The 23,756-nt window shown below is 43.0% G+C and overlaps 1 protein-coding gene across 3 annotated transcripts in view; it reads right to left on the minus strand.

Annotated features, from left to right (window-relative positions):
• SFMBT2 (Scm like with four mbt domains 2) overlaps window positions 1–23,756 on the minus strand; it is a 107,467-nt gene that overhangs the window by 67,378 nt on the left and 16,333 nt on the right. For all 3 annotated transcript variants that reach the window (XM_057421898.1, XM_057421897.1, XM_057421896.1), the window contains exons 3-4: window positions 22,445–22,539; window positions 19,023–19,263 (exon numbers count right to left, since the gene is read on the minus strand). In XM_057421898.1, coding sequence (XP_057277881.1) covers window positions 19,023–19,263; window positions 22,445–22,539 — 336 coding nt within the window. The remainder of the gene's footprint in view (window positions 1–19,022; window positions 19,264–22,444; window positions 22,540–23,756) is intronic.

A 23,756-nucleotide genomic window follows, 5' to 3' on the forward strand; every position in this document is an offset into this window, starting at 1 on the left:
AAACAATTTGTTTAGACTTCACCCATCAAAACAATTTGTCAAAACTGACATATCCTCACAAAATATTTCCATTTTGATAAAACAGTATTTTGACAGAAAATGGTTGAATCCAAACACTTCATTCAGCTTGCTGAACTACATACGTCCTTGTGAACCAGACTGGATGTGAAAGCAGGATGGGGAGGTGAGTGCTGCCCCTGCTCCCATGCCCCTAAGCAAACGGCTCAGGCTGTGTCTCTGCTGCTTTTGAACCTCCCCAAGTCCTTCAGGGCAGGAAGCATCCTCCGTTGCATACACTACAAAACCAGACCCTCCACTAGGCATTTCCAAAGTAAAATAAATGAAAAATTCATTGTTAAAAAGCGATTTAACTGCATTTTCTATACAAATGACTCTTTGGTTTGGATTATTTGTGGGCTCCCTGGAAAAAGCCAAATGGGGCTGGAGACATCTTCAAACAACCTTCTTACTTAATGCTTCAAACAGTTTTCTGTTCTCATACCAACAGAGTTCTGCGACTTGAATCGGATCACAAAATAATGCAAATGCAGTTAAAAAGGAACAAAAATGTGCATCAAAAGCTGTTCATATGATTTCCTAACAATGCAGCCATAAATATCAAGAGATACCAACTTCACAGCTCCGGCATCACCTTCTATACACTTGTCTCAAATATGAAATCCTTCAAATTAAATATTATATATAGGAGATTTTCAGGGAAAACAGAAGTTATAAGCAACAGTCCATCAAAGAATACATGTCCTCAGAATACACTCCTGGAGTCAGCACACAGAATCACAGAACAGCTAGGGTTGTAAAGGACCATAAGATCATCTAGTTCCAAACCCCCTGCCATGGGCAGGGACACCTATAAATATTATGTATAACGTGACCCAATAGATACTAATGTACAAGAGGCTAATAAACAGATATTAGAGGAAGTATTAGAGTAGCCCTTGTACACTGCTACATGCTGCTTTAAGCAGTCGATTATGTACTTGCTCTTATAACTATTATTCAATACTTTTTAGTAAATAAAACTGAAAATGCTTAATCTTCAAATTAATGTTATTTGTTTAACCCACAGGAGTTTCTTCATAAAATCAACAATATTCTGCATCATTTCTTAATCGTCTTCAAAGTACTTGGGGCACTCTGTTTTTTCAGGCTACCCCAAAACACCCTGATCCTGTTTCTAAGAGAAGACAACTGGTTCTGCACTTTTTATGGCATTGACCCAATGCATACAATTTAATCCTTGCATACCCAATTCTGCATGCAAGATTTAGGAGAAACCTTGATTAGAAAATGTAGAGAGAAGTAAAAACAAAGAAGATATGAGTTAGGTTCTCACCTTAAGAATTCCCTTCTATGCAATTACACTGAATTTCAGTATAATGTGACTGTTACCCTTCCTGCTGCCATTCAAGGTTTACAGAAGTGATCCATTTCTATTCTCTTGGTCAAAATACACAAGTTCACATGCAAACAATTGTCCCACTGTCCACAGGAGACTTGATTTCCTAACATCCTTTGAGCCCTTCACATTATTCCCCTCAGGTTTCTCTAGTTCTTAATTAACTGTTATCTTTCAATAGTAAAAAAGCAGCAGGTGGTTTGGGAGTTGCTTTTACTTTCCTGAAGCTTGCTCTGGGCCTATGCAATGTCTTCAACCCAGCTGTGGGAACTATGGATGGAGGAAGAAAAGGACATGGATGTGGGATGCTGTGCCTGCTCAGTGTGTGCAGGCAGGGTGAGTCAATGTTACTCCATTAAAGTTATTGTTTTGAATCACAGAATCACAGACTGGTTTGGGTTGGAAAGGACCTTAAGATCATCCAGCTCCAACCTCGTGCCATGGGAGGGATACCTCACACTAGACCATGTCACTCAAGGCTCTGTCCAACCTGGCCTTGAACACTGCCAGGGATGGAGCATTTAGCACTTCTCTGGGCACCCTGCGCCAGTGCCTCACCACCCTCACAGTAAAGAACTTCCCCTGTTTAAGTTTGAACCCATCACCCCTTGTCCTATCACTACAGCCCCTAAATCATGCTGGATCTTGCATTAATTCTCTCCATTAACTCACTGCAGCTCAGGAGACCTTGCAAGTCACTTTGCCTAGCAAGAAGTAACTGGCAGGAAGGTCACCATGGCATTTCCATGTAGCAGGTTCAGGTGTCTTCACCCCAAACACAACATTATGGACACAAACCCACTACTCTTCCTGACAGCCCACTGCTACAGCCTTCTGCTTACAAGTTAAACTGCTCAAGATCAGAAGAGAAATTTGCCTAACAAATCCCAACAGCATGATGACTTGTGTGCTACTAACTTGGATCAGCCTGCCTTGGCTGACTGAGTACAACGGCCTCTGGTACCCATCCTGCATGCAAGCTGCAGTAAATGATGTACTCATAAGTACTGTGATTAATTAGCTCACTTCAGTTAATGTCAATACTCTACTTCCACTGGGTTATTTAAAAAAGGGGAAAAAAGGAGAGGTGTGTTGATAATGGGAAGCAGCTCTGCTCTGTCTTGGTGGTGTTATCTATCAATTGCAATCAGATTATGTAGATAAAGAACAGCAGCAAATTTATCGGCTCTATTTGCACTTGTCACATCTGTTTGCTGCAGGAAGACGGCATGCAAGCACAAGCAGCACCACAGAGCCAGGGACCGCCAAGATGCAGCTCTGCTCTCCCTTGGGAGCATGAAAACAGGGGAGGAGGGAGAGCAAGACACAGGGGGTAGATGGAGAGAGGTGAGAAGAACTCATCTCTTTCTACCCTCAGCCTTTCAGGGATGCAACCTTATCATTCACCCAGTCCCTCGGCATCACAAAGTCACCTGCAGCCATCCAGCCTCAACAGGGTGGTATTCAAGGGTGAAGCATCCAACTTTTTAGAGAGCATACCCTGCAAAACCCTATTTATCTATTTTTTTACATTAACTTCTCCTGGAACATAACTCTGAAACCTTGTCATGCAGAGCAGGTACCAAACAATAGAAACACCCCCATTACACCACCCTGAATTTGGAAAAGCAGCTGCCTGGCAACTTACTTGGAAATGCAAGAGATCCTGCAGATCCAAACATTTTTAACTGGGTCAGTCATGTGTTCTCATATCTGCAGGCATCAATGAAGGCTGATTATCTGGAGAGGGGCTTTTACAAGAGCTTGTAGTGACAGGACAAGGGGAAATGGCTTTAAACTGAAAGAAGGGAGACTGAGATGAGCTCTTAGGCAGAAGCTCTTCCCTGGGAGGGTGCTGAGGCGCTGGCACAGGGTGCCCAGAGAAGCTGTGGCTGCCCCATCCCTGGCAGTGTTCAAGGCCAGGTTGGACACAGGGGCTTGGAGCAAGCTGCTCTAGTGGAAGGGGTCCCTGCCCGTGGCAAGGGGGATGGAACTGGGTGAGCTTCAAGGTCCCTTCCAATCCAAACCACTCTGCGGTTCTATGATTACTCTGCTTTTTTGTTAGAGCATCCAAAATAGTAAAAAAGGGCCCATTTTATTCTCAGTTTTCTATACATTAAATTAGGAGTAAACCTGATGCATAACTACAAAGGTCACAGTGTTTTACTCAGAGCAAGTGGTTTCTGCTTCTCCAAGATTTCTTACCTAAACAGAAATTGTACGCTCTTCACGCAGTGCAGTAACACTGCTCACTGCCCAATTCAATCCTAGGTGTGAGGTAACTAAACTTTATTGTTATCAACAGCAGCCTCAGAAATTAAGCAGGAATGGCTGAATTAAATGGTCTCAGACGTGCACACACAGAGCTCCTGAAAGGTATTTCTGAAAGCCAGGCGATGCCCAGCGTCTGAAAGCTCTGAACAAACCATAAAACCATAGGGGTTCCTCCATCATTAGTATCAATGTCCATTAGGGTGACAGCTCACTGTGAAAATGAGCATCCAAACTCCAGCTCCCACCACTTAACCCCAAGCCTCCCTATATGTGCCTTGATTATTTTTACCTCAGCTTGCATTAAGCACCACGCTCAGTGCTCAGAGGAGATGCATCATGAGCGATGAGAGCTCCAGCTCCTGATCTTCAGACCCTAGATTCTTAATGAACACTTTGTCAAATCAGCAGTTCAGGATCATTCAGGGAGGGGGGAAACCTGCTATTTTGATTGTACTTCTAAATCCATTTTTATCCCATAAAGATAAAAGAAATAAATGAATAAAATTGGAAGAACTCTGTTATCCAGGCAAAATCAGCATCTTAATCAAGGTGTGCAGGTCACAGACCTCAGACTGTGACTGCAGGAGACAGGTTATGAGCGCACCTATACAAGACGCTGGTACATACCCCAGGTTACCTGTACAAAATTGCACTTAGAGGCAGTTGCTTCCAAACTATAACACATTCAGGTGAAAATCAAGAAGGCATTTAGTCATGCCTGCAGGTACAGAGAATTGCTGTTGCAGGTAGGAAGAGATGCACAGACCCTTTGTTAATTCTTGATTTAAAAGTTTCAAAAGACATAAGGAAGAATGTATGTGTGCTGCTTGCCCAACATCCACCCTGGTAAAGCCTACATATAGCAACTACATATGCTCCCTGCATCCCAGAGATGCAGAAAGAGGAGAAAGGTATGTCTCAAAAGCAAAATGCAAAATCCTGGATAAATCCCCATCCAAGTTAGCATTCACAACCATAGCCAGAACTACTGCAATACAGAATCATAGAATTATTTAGGTTGGAAGAGACTTTTAAGATCATCAAGTCCAAGTATTAAATTAACGCTGCCAGGTCCATCACTAAACCACGTCCCTAAGCACAACATCTCAGCTTGCTTCATAGCCTGAATTAGTAGCTCTGACTACTGTTGGGCACTCACTTGGACCATGCCAATAGTTGTTATGAATTACTATAGGGGTCTTTCACATAATAGTGCACCACACCAGATCTCTTCTGTGCTCAAAAGTGGAGTTACTGGAGGAAGGGAGGTCTGGAGGTTACTTGATTCTGACCCAAATGCCAAACGCTCTCACTTTTGCAAGTAGAGACAAGAGGCATTTTTATGCTGTATCTTTGGGATCTCATAGGCCAGTCCCAAATGGATTCTGTGGCATAACAACATCTAAAACTTATGTGCTGTTCTGTAAGGGGATGTCACTGCAGTATAAATACTGTGCCCAAGGATCTGACCTCACACCTCCAAACTCTATCCAATTATCTCACATACTAAGTGTCTTTCTCACTTCTAAATCCTATGGTCCCTTTCTGAAGGCTATTCTTTGGAGACAGCTCTGTAAAATGAAACAAATTCACTGCAGCACAATGTTCTTACATAAAGCATAAAACAGTTCACTGCACAATTACCTTTCTTAACTGGCAATGCTGTCTACAGCAAATACCCACTATGAACAAAAGGATCAAAACATCCAAGACACATAGAGGGACCTGATACCTACTAGATGATCTTAAGGTCCTTTCCAACCAAAACATCCAAGATACATAGAGGGACCTGATACCTACTAGATGATCTTAAGGTCCTTTCCAACCCTAACTATTCTATGATTCTATGATTATAAATACATTCTGGATTTGTTGGTTTTTTCATTTTCCATCTTCTACAGAAGGATCAGAATTAGTGGGGATGATGCTGGCAGTTTATTCTATGCATTATATTGTTTAATACACTACAGAAGGATCACTAAGACAGCTCTTTCTTAGCTCTAGTGAGAAGCACCAATTAAAAATACAAAAAGGATGGAAGCTTTGGTCAATGCTTAAAGTTTTATTTTCCTGCAAACAAATTCAGACATACATGAACAGAGAATAGCCAAAATCACAGTTTCTTACTTTTTCTGCCTTTGGCTGATGCTATAAATCTAGATTCATCTTACCCAACAGCTACACCCGTTTATAAAATGTATGCATCTAGTCTCACATTATCTGAAATTATTGGTGCCATGGCAGGTAAAACTGGAAGTCTCAAACCGTGCCTTCTTTTGAAGACAGAAGCAGTGATTTGAAAGAAAAAGCAGGCCATTACTCATTTCAGCCTGAAAACCCAACACAAAGACAAAGAAGCATCTCAGAAACAAGAGACAGAGGGAGACCATGTCGGACAGGACACTGGTGCCATGATGGCCAAGTTGGTGAGGAACAGTGCTGCAAGGGACAGACAGTAAAGCAGGATGCACTAGGTCTAATTTAAGGATTGGCCCATGGCTGTCCCTAAATCTCACTGCTCACATGCAGAGCATAGACAGAACTGGCAATCTAATCATCCCCATGACCCAAGAGTGAGCCAGCACAACCCCAAATTACCATGGAAAGAGCCACAAAGCCTCATTCACCAGGACTTCACCTTCTGACAGCCCACGAAGCAGAAACGTGTTTAAGAGAGAATAAATAAAAGCAAACAAACTAATTTCACACTTTGCAGTGCAGTGTGTAATTAATCAGAATTGCAGTGCCAGCTTCTAATGATCAAATCCCATTTAATCACTTTGGAGCCTCTCGGCTGTGTGATGCTAGTACCACAAATCAGAACCTAGAGGGCCTTATGAACATTCATCATGCATTCTTCCCAAAATTAATGGTACAGTCTAAGCACAGCCAAGCCCCATGAGGTGCTTAACATCCTATGCACAAGGTGTAAATTCATAATCATCATCATTGCGACACCATCAAAGAAATACTCCATCAAGGCTCATTCTGCACTTGTTAAACATGTGTTTTCTTCACTTGAAACTAGAAAAGGGCTTGAACTATAAATCCCAGGATCAAAACCAGCCCCCAGACTTTGAAGAGTTTAGATTTGAATCAGAGATCAACGTGGAACATTATGCAAAGGATCATCTGCAATGAGAATAACAGAGTGTTACAGGACTTGAAATGCCAGCAGCTTTTCCACAGTGCTGCAAACCTCCTTTGAATTCTAAAACTTCAGCTTCTCCATCACTCTGCATCAAGTTGACTGGAGATGATGATGCTGTGATGGAACCCAAATGCCTTCACTTAGAAATTAAAGGCTCCCAAATCTTAGTGCAGAGCCATGGTTCATTCAGCTGGTTTGTGACCAATTAATCTCATCCTCATCACAATGTTTCCCCCAAGTTTTTTGTGTTTCTAAAAAAATTCTGTAGCTGTTCTACAGAAAGAGGCTTTCCAAGTGGAGCCACCCACTGAGGTCCAGGCTCAAGAACAGCAGCAGAATGGCTAAAAGCAAAGCAAGACCCTGTAGAACAGGTAGTAGTCAAATGCTCATAGTGTAGATACTTCACATGCGCAGGGACTCTTCAGTGACCTTCCTAGGGCTGTTCAGCATGGGAGGATTATAGCATTTCCCTTTCTATAGGCTCTATACTCCTCATAGAATCACATAACAGTTTGGCTTGGAAAGGACCTTCAGGTCACCCAGTTCCAGCCCCCTGCCATGGGCAGGGATGCCTCACACTAGACCATGGCAGAGCTTCTTCAGTAAATGTGCAGCATACATAGCAGGATGGCTTCCGGAGTTTGGCAAAGTCTTCCATGGATGCATGCTCTAGATTAACTCCAGCACTTTAGGAAGTAGCTGCGTCTTTACAGCACAACCTTAAAGTTCTGACTTTCCTCTCATTTCTTTATCCATTCCCAACAGCGAGAGAGTTGGAAAAATCTTTTTTTTTTTGCTACAAATGCAGGAGATGGATGCCCTGCCTCACAACACAAAATAAACCATCAATCAGGAAGGGTTTCAACATGTCCTTAAGCCTATATGCTTGTTGGTTTCTTGGTTTCATTTTTTCTTTTGTGACCAAAATCAAACAGATATGAGAGAGCACACAAACAGATCCGGAAACAAATCATGTGGGTATTCAGAGCTAAAGCTTTCCAATGTCATGTAAAAGGGCCAGAACTGACCCATAATTTGGAATATGGGTTACAGGAATTGGGATTTAACTATTATCAGGAAAATGCATTATAAGAGCATTACTTAAACCTCTACACTGCGTAACAGCTATGTCCGTGGGCTCCAGGAGCATATGGTCTGCCTCAGGAAGCAAACCCTTCCATAGTGACTGGGAGCCCACATTATCATGTGTAATGAGGGAAAAATCCAGTGCAAGTCACAGCTGGCTCGGGATCATGCTGGTGCTTGCATCTGCCACTAGCAGCTTCCTGAGTCTGCTATATACATGCTCTTCACAAGCAAAATCTGAGGTGTCCCTAGGTGTATCTAAAGGAATGCTCTGCTGGAGACACGACATTAGATATCCTGGCTTGTCCTTGGCCCAAAAGAGCACAGAAAATCCTCTCAGTTCTAATAGATACGATTTAGTCTGATCAAAAAAGGTCCATTGAAGAAATGTGGACACCAACTTCAGCATGTGATGGATGAAGTCCCTTGTGCTATTTACCCTTCTATTTACCTTCCCAGCTCTTACACCAATGCACAGAAAGTCACCTCCTTCTTTGATACAAAGACCCAAAACTGTGCCTAACTTGGAATATGAACGGTAGGGTTTTTTTTAAGTCTCCACAGATGTCCCCAGTGATGATTATTTAAGTCAGTCAATGTTTTACTTATTATATCACCACATATATTAACTACCTAGGCCTAGTCTTCTAACTGAGATGGCATTTCTGTTCTAAAACTCCTTGGGGGGAAATTATGGGAGACTGGGGAAGGGAAATTATGTGTAATTACCACAAATAGCTACTTAAAATCTCTCAAACTGATCATTTTAAAGAACATTTTATTAAAAAACTCATTCAGCAGGACATTAGTCAAGTTGACTATGTCAGAAAAAGGGTGGTTTGCATACACTGTTATGCTTTCAGGGTCAAGGCACTCATTTTCCTATGGCTTCTGGGCCTTCCACTGCTTCAGAGCACATGTTCCATGCGGTGGTGTGAGTGTGGAAGAACAATTCTGGATGGTCACTGATGTATATTCAAGGTGCAGATCTCCAGAATCATGAGGGAGGTGAACACTTCAGGGGTATTTCCTTGAATAATCCTTGTCGTCTCCTCAATGGCTACAAGTCTACAAATGGGGCTGTAATTACTCTGCTTGACAGTTGAACAGATTCTCAACTGTTCTGCATTTTGTTCTGTTCACATGGTCTCCATTAAATAGATAGCTGATGTTAAATGGTTGCTCAACACAGAGCAAAAGTACCAGTTCTTCCATGTTACTGACTCCTCAATCACATTTTTTTATTAGGAGCCTCGCTGGGACTTTAATTGTACAATAACTTACATCTTTCCCTCCCTTAGCACTTAAATGTCTTGGGAATCAGATTTTGCTGTTCTGTGCAATGGACGGAAGGCGGGTTTTGCAACAATCATCACCTGTAACGGTCTCCAAGGTACCTTCTGAAAATCCACCCTGTTTCACCTACTCCTAAAAAGCAACTTGTACTAAGTGTCAGGTCCGAAACCAATGGTTTAGTCACAGCAGCGTCTGCAGGGTTATCCTGCAGGCTGTGATCAGAATTGTAAGCAGCAGAAGGCAAAGTCGTGGGGTCTCAACTGCTCATCTTTAGCCCTTCGAGCATCCTTAACGGAGCTTAAGTCCCACTGAAATGTTCTTTCCTTGCAGAACTTCGGGCTGATCAGTCAACTATTGAAGCTCAGCACTACTGCAAGGAGTTTTGCTTCATCATTCTTCACCAATGTTGAACCTTTTTGCTGTGCAAAGGGCTTGGGCTTTCATCTACACAGACACAATCTCACACATTGCCTTATAACACTAAAAAATAAATTAAATATAAGTCTACATGGGTTTGGGCAAACCAAGTTTCCTCAGTTTCTAACACAACCCCTCTTTTTTTGCCACTGCCATACGGTGACACAAACTCCATGGTGATGTACTTCATTCAGCCAAGAGGGATAAATTCCAGTTCCCAAAGCTGACCACTGCACAAACTACTGGCTCCAGATCAATGATTGAAGTGGGAAAAAAAAGATACAACTAAAGAACAGGAAGTACTTCTACTCCTTTTCATGGCAAACAAAGATGAGACATGCCCCATTCCATGCACTTGGTCCCAACCCCACCACCCCTGCACAAAGGTGCATCAGTATCCAAGTTTGGGCTGATCCTAGCTCATTGAGCAGCCCTGCCTTCAGTAGATGCTTTCCCAAAGTTAGCTCTACCTCTCTGATCAACCTTGCTTTTACCTCCCTACTGTGCTTTATTTGCTCCTTACGTGCATGGTCCAGCTGTGAAAGAATCAATTGGCTTCAGCCCTGCTGTTCCCAAGGAAAAATCAGGTCTCTCAGGACTTCTTTTTAAAGTATTGCAAAGACATGGAGCACAGAGCTAATACACATCCTGGTCATTTGTTATCACAGACAGCCATTAAGCAACAGCACCAGCACGCCTGAGCTCCAGCTTTGCCAATAGCCTGAGCTTGAGGAACATTTTAATCTCTCTGTATAAATCTCTGCAATCCAGTGCGTAAGTGTGCAAGCACCTCTGCCCACATGGGGCCAGACTCCATGGCACTTCTCACTTCTGGCTAGTTCTAGTCCTTCAAGCAGTACCAAACTGGGTACTGAAGTCTTCCAAAACCCAAAAGATGCCTACTAGTTTACATTCAGAAATGACCCACATGCTCAAGTGATCTCCCTGCCGGATAATGCAAACCTCAGCTGGGGTCCCGTAACACCTACAGCTATGATGGTAAAGGATGGCTGGCTCCTCAAGCTGCTGGATAAGGAGGAAATCCGTGCTCTGTGCCTTGAAACAGCAGATGCACACCACAGAAGAAGGATGAAACAAATCATTCCTTGATATTCAAGCACCTTCTATACAGGAGAACAGGTATCAGGAGAAAACAAACAGATCCGAGTACACAGCTATGTACAGAAATGAACTAATATCAAGCTTGACTGAAAAAGTTGATTAAATTAGTTTAATTTAAAAGCCCAAACAAACCCTGAAGGAGGTTCTTTGTTTATTGCTTTCTACCGACAGCACACGTTCCTGAAGAAGCACCATGTGGGCATGAAATATTTATTTATTCATTAAAGCTTTCATAAAGCTCCACACTATTGGTTTCACTCAGGATATATTTATAACTCAAAGTCCACAAAAATCACTGCTTTTCTTTTCCACACCTCCACTCCCCCTCCAGATTGTTCGTAAAAGGATAAGGCTTTCAGTTTTCATTGCAATAAGCCTGAATCCACTGTTGCTTGTACACAAGGTGCTGCTGCTTTAACCATAACAGATTCATAGTTCAGCTTTCCCTGTACCACCCAAAAGGGACCGTGACAGTACTGCAAACCATACTGCTGCTTTACAGCGTTCCTGATAGCAACATCATTCATTTATGGAGGAAGGCACCACGTACCAGTCACAATACATGGAAAAAGAAGTCAGGACACAGATAGTCCACCCAAGCAAGGGAAAGGCAGTCAGAAAGCACATTCATTTCAGTATTGGTATGTCCAAGTTATTTGTTATCAAACTTCAACCCGTCACTGAAACCCCTTCTTGAACCCTTCCTTGGCCATCAGCCAACCTACAGATTAAACCCATGCTCCAAGTTGAGCTAATAACACACTAGCATAAACAGTGCTATATTATCCTCAGTGTTTGTTGTAGAACTCTGTAATACTGTTTTACTAGGTTTAATGACTACATAGCTCAGTCCAGTACAGGAACAAGGATAGGTTACACTTCTAAAAGCAAGTACTTTCCAACCATAAGTGAAAAAAATCCAGGACTTGCATTAGGAGTGTGCAGGTACAATTGCATCAGTGAAACTGTCACCTCTCTATGAAGTTGCACTGATACTTAACCCTGGTGTGAGCTAAATCTGCTTTACCCACCTAATTCTAAATAATTAAAAACACCCTAAAACACATGCTGAACAGGCACTTTGGGTGCATTGCAGGGTGCCTCATCACTGAGTTCATCCCTGTCTCGTTGGACCACCGCTGTCTGGTCAGGCCTGTTCCTGTTTCCCTTATTCCATTTGCTTGTGAGAATAAATAAATAAATATAAATACAGCACAAGCAGATGTTGCTGTCCCTGGAAATGAGGCTTGCCGGCTGCTTTTCTGCTGAAACAGCTTCTTACTGGAAAATTAGGTTTTGATTAAAGTGTGTTCTTTTCTTGCTTTTAATAAACAGAGCCTACTTCATGTGCAAGCTTTGGGGTTGTTTTTTTACTGGAAACCTAAACCATCCTGTACAGCTTTGGCTTTTCCAAATACCTGATCCTCAGCAATGGCTGGGTTCCCCAGGCACAAGAAGTCTTCATAGAAGACATCTCAGGATGACTCCACAAGGAAAGACCAGATCCCTCATGAGAGAAAGTCTAACCCACCCAAAGGGACCAGAACCCACATATGAATCCTATAAGGCATCGGTGCAACTCAAGTCAACGTTTTGAGTATTTAATCCCAGAAACAACTGTCCTGACATTTTTGAGGGGAAAAAACAAACTAGTTTTCGCCAAATGAAAATACTGAAGAGAACAAAGCAGAGAGACTTTGCATTTATGATTTCTGTGAAGAGGAAGAACACTCACTCTAAGACAGTTCCACCAAAAACTCGAGAAGCACAACGAGTGACCCGAACTGATGAGGCTTCACCCTAGGGGAAATCTTCCCTTAGCAGAAAGCCTAATAGTACCCCATGGCCATGGATCACTGCAGAGCCAAGGCTGTGAGCCTCAGGATAGGTATGTTCCCTAAGGACCACCTCCACCACATTCCCAATAATTGTGACACAAAAGGATCTATGTTTAAACAAACATTGATTTTTTCCCTTGATAGCCTTCATCACTTATGGCAGGGGAAGTTCTGGTTAGATATAAGGAAGTTCTCTACTGTGAGGGTGGTGAGGCACTGGCACAGGGTGCCCAGAGAAGTGGTAAATGCTCTATCCCTGGCATCCCTGACACGGTCTAGTGTGAGGTGTCCCTGCCCATGGCAGAGGGTTGGAACTGGATAATCTTAAGGTCCTTTCCAATCCAAATCATTCTATGATTCTATGACATGGCTCCTACTAGGGCAAAATTCAGCCCAAACACCCCCCAGCTCTTCATCCAAAGCTGGAGTAATTTTTACCTCCCCTCCTCTCCTCTCTGCTGCCATCATTAGGAGAGCAAAGCAAAAAAAAAAATGTTATTTTTAATATGCTCATTAAGTGTAATCTGCTAAATGTTCTATGCCAATGCATGAAGCTGCCTACTATGTTAATAGAATATTTAATTGACATTTATTGCTGACTAGTTACTTATGCTAACGTCACCCCTGCATAATTAATGGCCTGCTAAAGTCGACTTAAAAAGCGCACATAAAACTCTGCACTACGAGTCATTTACAGTACTTAAAGAAATCCTGCAGTTTATTTACATTAGCTTAGTCTAAGCTTGGTATTGATGGAATAAGAGGATGAAAACCGGGCACAGAACATTAAAAAAACACAAACTATACACTACTTTAGAAATACCCACAGTCTTTGAGAGTACAACCTGCCAAAGAAGATTTCCGAGTTTCATTTTAGCTGGCTTAAGAGCCCAGTTCTTAGCTGCTGTAAAACAGCATAAGCTCTGTGAACACCAACTGATTTTCTCCAGCCTCAAGCTCTTAGGAAGTAATATTTCAGGTGAGCCTTCAGTGAAAGAGCTACACAGGGGCCAGATCTGCTCTCAGTTACACCAGTAGTTGGGCTCGTCTCAGGTAACTTGGTGGAGGAGAGCCAACTCTTCACAAAGACGAAAGAAGAAGTCCACCCTGCCCATCTGATCCCTCTACCAGCACTGTCATTACAGCCCTGCAGGTATAGCTTAAGCGTTATTTCCTCTGGCAACAGATACCAGGAGAAAGTTGGCTTTGGTTAATTAAACCATTCCATGATCCCATTTTCTGAGAGAGAAGCTCTGGAAGCCCTCATCCGTTTTCAGAAACGTTATCTCTGTGTTACTGAAGAACCTGTGGACAAACTCTGTGGACACAAGTAACCCCAAAAATGATGCTGAAAGGCAAGTGTATGAGGTGTGCCCCTTAAGAAAGCCTTCTGTGCACCTAGGGAGTCTTGAATGACACCAAATCCACACCTGCAGCAGAAAGTGACTGCTCAAGGCTTCCTCTTCTCTTTGATCCTGTATCACCGTCTCGCCTTACTGTTCCTGCTCCCCAATCTCTCTCAATCCCACTACTTTCTGCTGTAGCCCAGCACCAGCATCTGTTCTAACCACTACACCCATCAGTAATTCCACCTGAGCATTAAAAAAAAAAAAGGAAAACTTGGCTCAAAGTTAACATTTCTTCAATCTACCTATTCATCTATCTGACCTCTTGCACACCAATCTGCTGTGCAACACAGCAGACCATCTTTTGACTATGCAGAATCCACTGAGTCCTGATGCCGTTAAGTTTTGACATGGTCAATGAGATCTACATCTCTCCTCTCTTACACCTCAAAAACCAGGATAGATTCAGATAATGATATTTAATAATAGTGATAACAACAACAACAGTAATAATAATAAAAGCAACAAGTTGTCATCTGAAGGCAACCCGGTTTGCATGGCATGAGTTTCATCTTCTTTTTCATCCATACCCTCCCCACAATCAGATCTAGCACTGAGAATCTGACACTTCCCTCCTCTGGCCTGATCTAGGGTAAAAGTTAATCTGACCTGAGATACACATGAAAACCTATTTCAAATAATGACCAAACGATGTCTGCCTTCATGGGAAGCCTGGGCAGGAAAAATGCTTTAAGTCCACCACTCTTAATGGCGTATTTGATGCTGAAGCTTGATAAAGCTCAGCACTATGCAAAAGAGAGTCATTTCACCCCAGGATCAAGATTTGAAGCTTTAGTTCTCCTTGTATCAGTGTAACAAGAGAAGTAAAACCTGCCTTCCTACACATAATCACAGTGTGATTGATCATCCTGATCTCCAAATCCAAGTATACATGGTGTTCAGAGGTTTTCCCGTCTGTACCAGACCATTATAAAGTCAAAATATAAACCTGGTTCTCTCCCTGCTGTATTTCTTCACATCTCCGGTCTCCTCCATCTCCTGGTTTACACAGCAAGCAGACCACACAGATCTGCACGCAGAAATGCCCTATCTGACTTTCCATCTGTCAATAACATTAAAGCAGAACCACCACAGCAATTACAAGTGTACACAATAGTCTTGTCACCCAGTGTCTTTAGCGCATCCCAGAATGCATTAAGATAGTGCCAGGAGAGATTCAGCTCTGTTGGCTCAGCTGTAAATCTGCAATCTGTACAAAAACACCCAAGTGTCAATCAAAAGGCGTTCCTGCTCTCCGCGTGGTTCACAATGCATAATTTAGCTGCTACGCTTGTCAGGTTCTCCACGCTGCTCTTCTACCCGATGGTAAACGTGTTCATGAACCCAACTGTCATCAACAAAGGAAAACAGCACATGGAAATACTAGGCTGAAGGAGGCAAGAGGCCTCTTTTCCTTTCACCGTTAAAGGAATTGCTAGTAAGAGAAAGTTTAGTTAGACTTAAATTTTTAATGCTCAGTGCATAAAACACCCCGAGGGATGGAGGATGCTGGAAAACAACCACATCGGCTCTGTGCTGAGGAGGAGGACAGTGCTTGGGTAAGGCACAGGAGGAAATAAATACTGTTGCTGTATCCGTGCAGAATAATACAATAGGGAAATTTTACTAACTGATGGAAAATCTGCTACATCTCATCCCCACAGTGCAGAAAACAAAGCTTGCTACACCACCACAGTCTTGTCACTGTCAATGAACTTTGAAGCAGGTTGTCCTTCCTCATATGAATTACAATTGCTTCTCAGAAAGGATGAAAATCTCACACTCAGCTACTGATGGTTTACACCACAGTTAATATGTAATGAAAAAGAAATCTCTGTCCCAGGACATTACTTTAGAGCTGACCAGAGGCAAAGCTACAGACCATAAGGACAGCTTCACACTTGCCTCAGCTAGTTCATGAATAAACATCCAATTCATTCAAATGAGTTCTATATTAACTAATTTAAATAATTTTCATTTTGCTTTGAATGGTAAACAGATCTATTCTGCCAGGATAGCTGAGTTTGCAATTCAAATTGCACACCGATTTGTAATGAGAAAAATATAATTAATGGCAAAGCTTGAAGTAACTACAATTTTACTCCTTTGATTTCCTGCAGGGAGGGAGGGGATGGAGGGTGAAGCTCGTAGGCACACACACACCATCCCTTGATAAGCCAATACATTTCATTGGAAACTCAAGTATTTGGCTTGAGCACTCCTATCCTATTGCACTGCACCATAACGACATGGGAGGACATAACATGACTTGACATTTTCCTCGCAGGCCACTGGCACCATGATGCAATGCTAATGTCACCCAATAAATAACCATGCAACAGTCCATAAATTAAATGACTTCCTTCTATTGGGATCATAAACAATAATTATTTGGCAGCTGCCCCTTAAAAGCTCTGTGTGTGCATTAAATCAAGCTCTATTGATTTGCTAAACTGAACCAGTCTATTTTCTTGCATCTCTTTCCCATCTAATGAAATCCTTCATCCTGTCACTATGTACCATTCTTGTCTGGCATCGCATTTATAAGATGAGCACTGATCAGTCCAATCTGATTCGCAAGCAGAAACAGAGCATTGTCTCAGTGTTGGTATTCTGCCCATTAAACAAGCTCTTCTTGGCAGATCTGCTTTTTAACCAAAGCCTTCAAGTCCTGATTAAAATCAAACCCTAATGACAGATAGCTGGCCCTGGCCATTCTGCTTGCATGGTCTTGCCAACAGAAATGCTCCTTGTAATCAAGATGTGCAGAATCAGGCCCTCGTAAAACGGGTCCATGCAATCTGAAGCTGTCTTTCCTTTCTTCCACAGGTTTGACACAAAACAATGTGCAATGCTAAAAAGGCAAAAAACCTCCATGGAGTTCACAGAGAACAGCAGCTTCTCTTTTACCAATGCAAGACTTGATCCTGCAGGCTTCACCAGACAGAACTCCCAGCACCGCAGTGAAGTTTGGCTCATTAAGATACATCCACTGACCAGCAACACAATTAAGCACGGGACAAACTCCAGACATCTGTGTAAAATAAGTCTAGTACTCACAAGCTACGTATAAACCCTGGTCAGAGCCCAGTTCTCCTTACAGAAAACAAGGGGCGCTCCTGAAAACTCAGCTTCTACCTTGTGGTGTCCCAGTGGGAGACACAAACCCACCTTTGACCACAGGCAAACCCTGTTGGGCAAATACCCAGTGGAGCTCTGCGATTTACGAACACATTTAGGACCTCTCTTTTTGGCAAGTGAGAGGAGTCCTGAAGCCTCAAACCCTCCTGGGCATTTTAGAGGCCTCATTGCAAAATACACCTGAAGCTCTTAAATGTTTAAATCTCTTTTGAAATTATAATCTACACATCTATTATTTCTGAGAACTATACTAAGACATATTCAATAGAGTTAATTCGGTGAGAATGGGAGTGGGAAAACCAAAACAAAACAGGGCAGCTGCCCAAATTTAAATTCCTGGTATACAATTACAGCACCCAGCCAGAGGAGAAAGGAGGTTTGACCTACTGCACATTTGCAGTCATTCAAGCAAGACAATTCACACAAAGTAGCCACAACCCAAAGAGCAGATTCCAACACTGCCATGAAAAGCAGTTGCCTCCCGTTAGAAGACAATCGTTATTTTCTGTCACAACTGTCAATAGGATCTCTTACTCCTTGATCCTCACATTTTGAGATTTAGTTTACAGCACTCTACACCCTTCTGGTAACACTTGTTATAATCCATGTAATAAAAGATAGTTCAAGAGACCAATAAAATACCTAACCCCTCTCACATCAGCTTGATTTACTAGCGATAAGCCAACAGATTTCTCACCCATATTTGTCTTCAAGACTTCTCTATTTTTAAGCAATCAATCCTCCGTTTATTCAAAACACATAGACCAGAACAAAAAGCTCAGAGTTTAGCTCAGAGTTCACCAGGCACAAAGCAGGAACATCAGCTCTGATTCACAGACCATGTCTACAGCACACTCAGTGGGAAGCCAGGCAAGCCCTACACCAGGAGAAATCACACATGGCCCACAGCTGGCACATATGCTTTTTTCAATGATCACATAAAATAGAAAGTAAAGAATAACTTCAGCAGCAGAACCCATAAATGAGATTTTTCCAATGCTTTTTTCAATGATCACATAAAATAGAAAGTAAAAGAATAACTTCAGCAGCAGAACCCATAAATGAGACTTTTTTAAAAGCATGCATAAGTTAGAGGCTAAATTTTCATCTCTTTTTCCCTTGATCCAGAATAAATGGGATATAGGGGAGGAAAATGCATGAGTAAGAGTGACAAGTAGCCCTCTGCTTGGAGCTATGTAGTGGTAAGGATACACTGTTGTTCTGCTGATGTACATAGCAAAAAACCCAATATTTTTCAAACACACTGGGAATCAACTTCTGTTACTAAGAAACTGTCCCACATGGGCCATTTAGTAATGTACAGCTCTTGCATTCAGCTTTTGTGCACCTAAAAGCTGATAATCCGGACATGCTCTAACCTATGATGACCAAATTTTGCTATCGTTAATCATGTGTATCTAGTGTTGGAGTTAAAAGCTGCAAGAATCTGGCAATGGAAGGGTCTAAACTTTCAGGGCACAACATTTGAGTGCACAGCCAACTTCCGATTTTGGCTACACCCAAACTGATCTTGCTTATTTTGGTCTGTTCTCACTTTGGATGTCACCCTGCAAGAACAGGTCAATTTTCTCCCCTAACTGAAAATCACAGCTTTGCATTTCAACAGCGTTTCCTTGTTAAGACAACTTCTTACAGAAGTGCCTTCTGTTGTTAACCAACTAGGGTAAAAATGCTTTTGCTAGAGACTGGCTGGCAAACTGAAACACCCATTGACCTGTGGGAACCTGACCCTGTCTGCATCACCCAACACCAACTGATGATGTGAAGCACCCATTCCAGATCATCTAGAAGTCTGGAGATGAACCACCAGTCCAATATTGGAGCATGACCCTAACAAAACACATAGAACTCACCATCTGGAGGCATCAGGACCTTGTTATTCTGTGTACACCAGCCAACAGGGTGAAGATCTGCTGTCATCACATCACACCAGAAATCTGCCCTGCGGTCATCTCCATAGCCACAGTAACGAAGCAGTAAGAGCTGTCCACACGTTGTAATGATGGTAGCCACCCAATATGTGTCTGGATTGCTCTTGTTGGCCACTTCTAATTTCATCCCTGGTTGGAAACTGCTTTGAAGGCTGATTTCAACCTTACAAAATTAGAAAGGCATGGTGTTACCTTTTCTTCTTTGCAGGGAGAGCCCCCTTCCCAGCTAAGCAAGATGATGCTGTTCTTAAAGAGCAGCTTTGAGGTAGGACATGAGTTGATTGTGCACCTTAATCCAACCACCTCCTTCACAGTCTGTCTGGGCAGGACCATTCCTATCTCACTGGCATATACCCCATCATGCAACATCCCACACGCTCCAAAGAGGCTCTCCAGCAGTGGTAACCTCAGCTGCACTACACCTGAGGGAGTGTGACTGGTACCCACCTTCACATCATAAATCTCACTAACGCCTGGGAGAAAGGCAGTATAACTCAAATGAGGTTTCATTTCCCACTGTCCAGCTCTGTCAGGCAGATCACAGGACACATGCGAGGTAGAAAGGCAACTAAGCACCTCTAGGAGTTTAGCCCAACTATAATAATTAGTCATATAACAACACTGAAGCACCTCTTGAGGTTAGACAAGCATCAAGGGCTGAATGCTGTGCCAGGCAGACAAAGGAGAGTGCTTTCACTAAATCCCTCCCCAGCAGCTCAAGTCTCAACCAGCTGCTTCTCCCAGCACCTTTGTATATAAGATATGACCCAGTGCTGAAAAGCAAATGGCTGGGGTCACTGTCCTGCCATCTGACAGAGGTATCACTTCCATTTACCTTACCAGTGACACGTTACATGTAACTTGCCTTAAGACAATGGAGATGCCAGCGCATCTCTTCTAGGACACTGAAGGGACTACTGTTAAACACTAGGGCCTGCTCTTGGCACATGGTAAAGTATCTTCCAAGGCCAATGGCATGTCTCTAGCTGATGTTGATAAAGAGGAGGTAGATGCCAGTCCACTGGTTCAGGTGTCAGCCTTGTCTTCAGAAGACTATCCAAAACGTAGCCTATTACTCCTTAGGGGATGCTTAAGGCACTAAAAAGCCTGTAAGAACCTGTCCTTATCTCCTACTGAAACCAGAGAGATTATAGTCTGGTTTAAGCGTATCTCTGATTAAATTCTCATTTAAACACCAGGTTTAAATGCATTCTGTTCACAAACATAAATGTAGTATCAATCATCAGCATCAATGCCTGGAGTCAGGGTATAGTTGAATTGAGGATGGAAGAGATCTTTGCAGATCGTCAAAGACTGAAGAAGGTCTGTGACATCTGCTACTTTAGCCATAAGATACGATCTTAGCTCTTGTGATGCTAAGGGTCCTCATGAATAATCCAGGATTCACATTCATTTGTAGCTTTACTCCTTGCACTCATTGTAAGTAAAGACCAATGTGGTATCCTGGAGGCAAGGGACTTGTGACTGGAAATCCCATGAAGAATGGAATCAGACAGCCAGATAATACAATCTTTAACAACTTTCAGGTTCCTGGCCAAGCCATGTTTTTGTTAAGGATCATGTTTCAAATTGTGAAGAACAGTCACTAAGGAGTATTCCCAACACTGAGTTGTCTCACACTGGAATTTCCAGGACTGAGGTGCAGTGAGACACCACAGTCAGAAGGATTATCACGATGAGGTGGGCATCTCCACACTCCTAAAGACACCATTAAGGCCTCCATGAAGCATAAAACTTTCATCTGATTTTGGTATTTGTGTTCAGAACTGAGACAAGATGCTCTCTACAGACAGCTACTGGAGCAAGGATAAACTCTACAATAACCATTGCTCTGTAATTCTGCAGTATAGGGAATTATTGTCCTTCATCCTGCAATAATCCATTGTTGTTAAAATGGAAGCAAAATAGGGAATGGAAGATTGTATTGTTTTTTTCATATGTAGATGGAAGAGAGGATTTTTCATCACTGCAGCTCCTTGTCCCTTCAAAACAAGCCAAGAAATCACTTGGAGACAAAGCTGGTTTAATGGCATGACAGCAGCCATCCAAATAAAGACTCCTCTTTAAGTAGCAACCGGTTCTTCAGGAAGCTTCCTTGTCACTGAAGCACAGCTACGTTGCTCCCAAAGGATATCTACACCAGCAAGCAGGCTCAGTGTAAGGCAATCCAGAGCATCACAGCTAAAACCGTGCTCTTTCCGCTGAAGATGTCCACATCCTCCAGAGCTCGCAGACCAGCCAAGTGAAGCTGGGAGAAGAGCCAGCATGACTGACAGGCAGCTGTAACAGAGCAGGCTGCTGCCTACATCTGATGGGTCTGGTAGGAGGATGAGCAGCATTATCCTCATGGGAACTGCAGCTGAGGACAGAGAATCATGACTTGCCATGGCTTAACTCAGCTGAAGGCATTGCAACTTCTGAGTAGGTCAGCACAGTCTTGCAGCTGAATGACAAAGATGTCCTGCAAAAATCTAACCTGCACACCCTTGACTGTGATGAAGAGCTCATACATCAGCTTCATTGCTGTCCCATGGCCTCATGTGACATCACATGGAGATTAATAGAAGACATTAACCAACTGGTGTTGGGTGAAGATGGTTCCAAACAACATCCTTGACTGTGACAGGCACTGCTGGGAGACAGAATCCTTTCTTCAAAGTGTGCTACGATAGTCTTCATCAATGAAGATTTCAGACTTTGAACGCCAGCTGCACTAACACGGACCAGAGCAGCAGACTGTGCTGCAACTATCACAGCTGTCTATATGACGTATGTTCACCCAAGAAAAGCATCACCTACACATGTACTTGGTTCTCATGCTTCTGAGACAGCGTTTCCAGGCAGGAGGCTTCCTATGGTTTCCTAGGATGGTTTCCTATGGGGCATGCTGGACACTAGTGCTGAGTGACCCAGCTAGCCAGCAAATCATGTATTAAGAGCACAGCTTTGGAGAAGTTAGACACTCCTGTGAGATGAATCTCTACAGGTTGGGATGGACAACAAGGAAGAAATAAGAAGGGAAAATAGATGACGAGAGAAAAGGGAGTGCATATAAACAAAAGGAAAGCAATAAAAGCCCTCAAAAAATGAAAATTTGAACCAATGGCAGAGGACAAGGAAATAGCATAGACACAATGCTCTGAGCTGTGATCACAAACACACTAAGTTCCCCTAACACCAGCTGGGAGGCAAATCCCATGCAGGTTGTCACATGCACAGAGGGATGATTTCTCCCCTGACCACACTTCAGTTCTCCAGGACCCACACGAAATCCACACAAGGGAACACTCACAACACCCACGAGGCTCAGGCAAAGCACGTACGTGTTTGAAGGAGGTGTGGGGAGCAGCGCTGGCTCCTGTTTCCTCCAGGAACTCATCCCAGTTGAAGTCTGTGTCCTCAGTGCTGGAACCCTCATCTGTTGAAAAGCAAAGAAAGAAAAGCAGCCTAAAACACAGCCAAAGAAGGGAAAAGTTGTGGCAGAGCGTTCAGGGTGAGAACAGCCACCAGTATAAACATCAACACAATGGAAAAGAGAAAGCTTGTTTTAAAGAGCTGTGATTAACTGTTTTGACCAGCTCTTGCTATGCTTTCAGCAGACTTAGGGACTTCAGCAGTCAACACTTTGAGACCAGAAATCCCTCTGCTTTCATGGCAATAGGGGAACAAACGCATCACACTGCAAAAAGCACTTGTGCTCTTTCATTTCGTACTTGATGACTCTCTTGCCGTCTGTCCACTATCACAAGGGTGAAGTGGCCCTACTCATGTCCCAAAAGTGGTCATGCAGCACTGTTAATTACAGCAGTGTCCTAGTGATAATATTACAAGTTGATTACATTGGCTGAGCAATGTGTAAAGCAAACACCCCAACCCTTGGGGCTGGGGAGCCCCATTTGCAGACCTGACACCCTTTCCTTTCCTTTCCTTCCTCATCATCCTTCCACCCAGAAATCTCAGCTGAGGCTCTCACATCTCTCTCTTCCCTAAAGACTACCAAAATCCCCCAGAACCTCTCACCAGACCGCTATTGTCTTCTTGGTTCCTGTGCTTGTTCTTGCCCCACTTCAGATTCAAGGCTCTGCATCCTGCCTCCCCTATCCACACCACTGCCCCACTCAATCCTCCCCCACGGTGAAGGACCTGACATTACTCCCGTTTCTTTTCTCTTCTGAGTAGAGCAGAGCTGAGGCCTCAAACCATCGCTGAAACACACACAGCAATAACTAAAAATAACTCTTCTCTCACTTACAGAAAATCAGCCAAATCTGATTGTTTTCATTTTGTTCCCAGGCAATCTTGCAAACCCAGTTCCATCCCCAGAGCACGAATATTTACAGTCGAGCAATGAGCTCTTTGCAATAAGCATTTATCAGGCAAACTCTACGAGACCCTTACCTGCCCAAACATTCATCAGCATGGTCACGATGGAATTAAAGTGACTCATGACAAACTGAATTAAGAAACCTCCCCAGACGGTTTTATGAAGAAAACAGCAGGTTAATTTATTGCAATAATTGCTACAGGTCTCCAGTTTTCAGGACTAGAAAATTATGGTGTGCAATGGGAATCTCTCATTATTTGCTGCCTATGGAGCCAGACCCACATAGGAGAGGGGGGGAAAAGTAGATCAGA

The sequence above is a fragment of the Pezoporus wallicus genome, unplaced genomic scaffold, assembly GCF_028554395.1.
Source record: "Pezoporus wallicus isolate ANWC-B61680 ecotype Strahan unplaced genomic scaffold, APGP_CSIRO_Pwel_v1 contig_7901, whole genome shotgun sequence".
NCBI lineage: Eukaryota > Metazoa > Chordata > Aves > Psittaciformes > Psittacidae > Pezoporus > Pezoporus wallicus.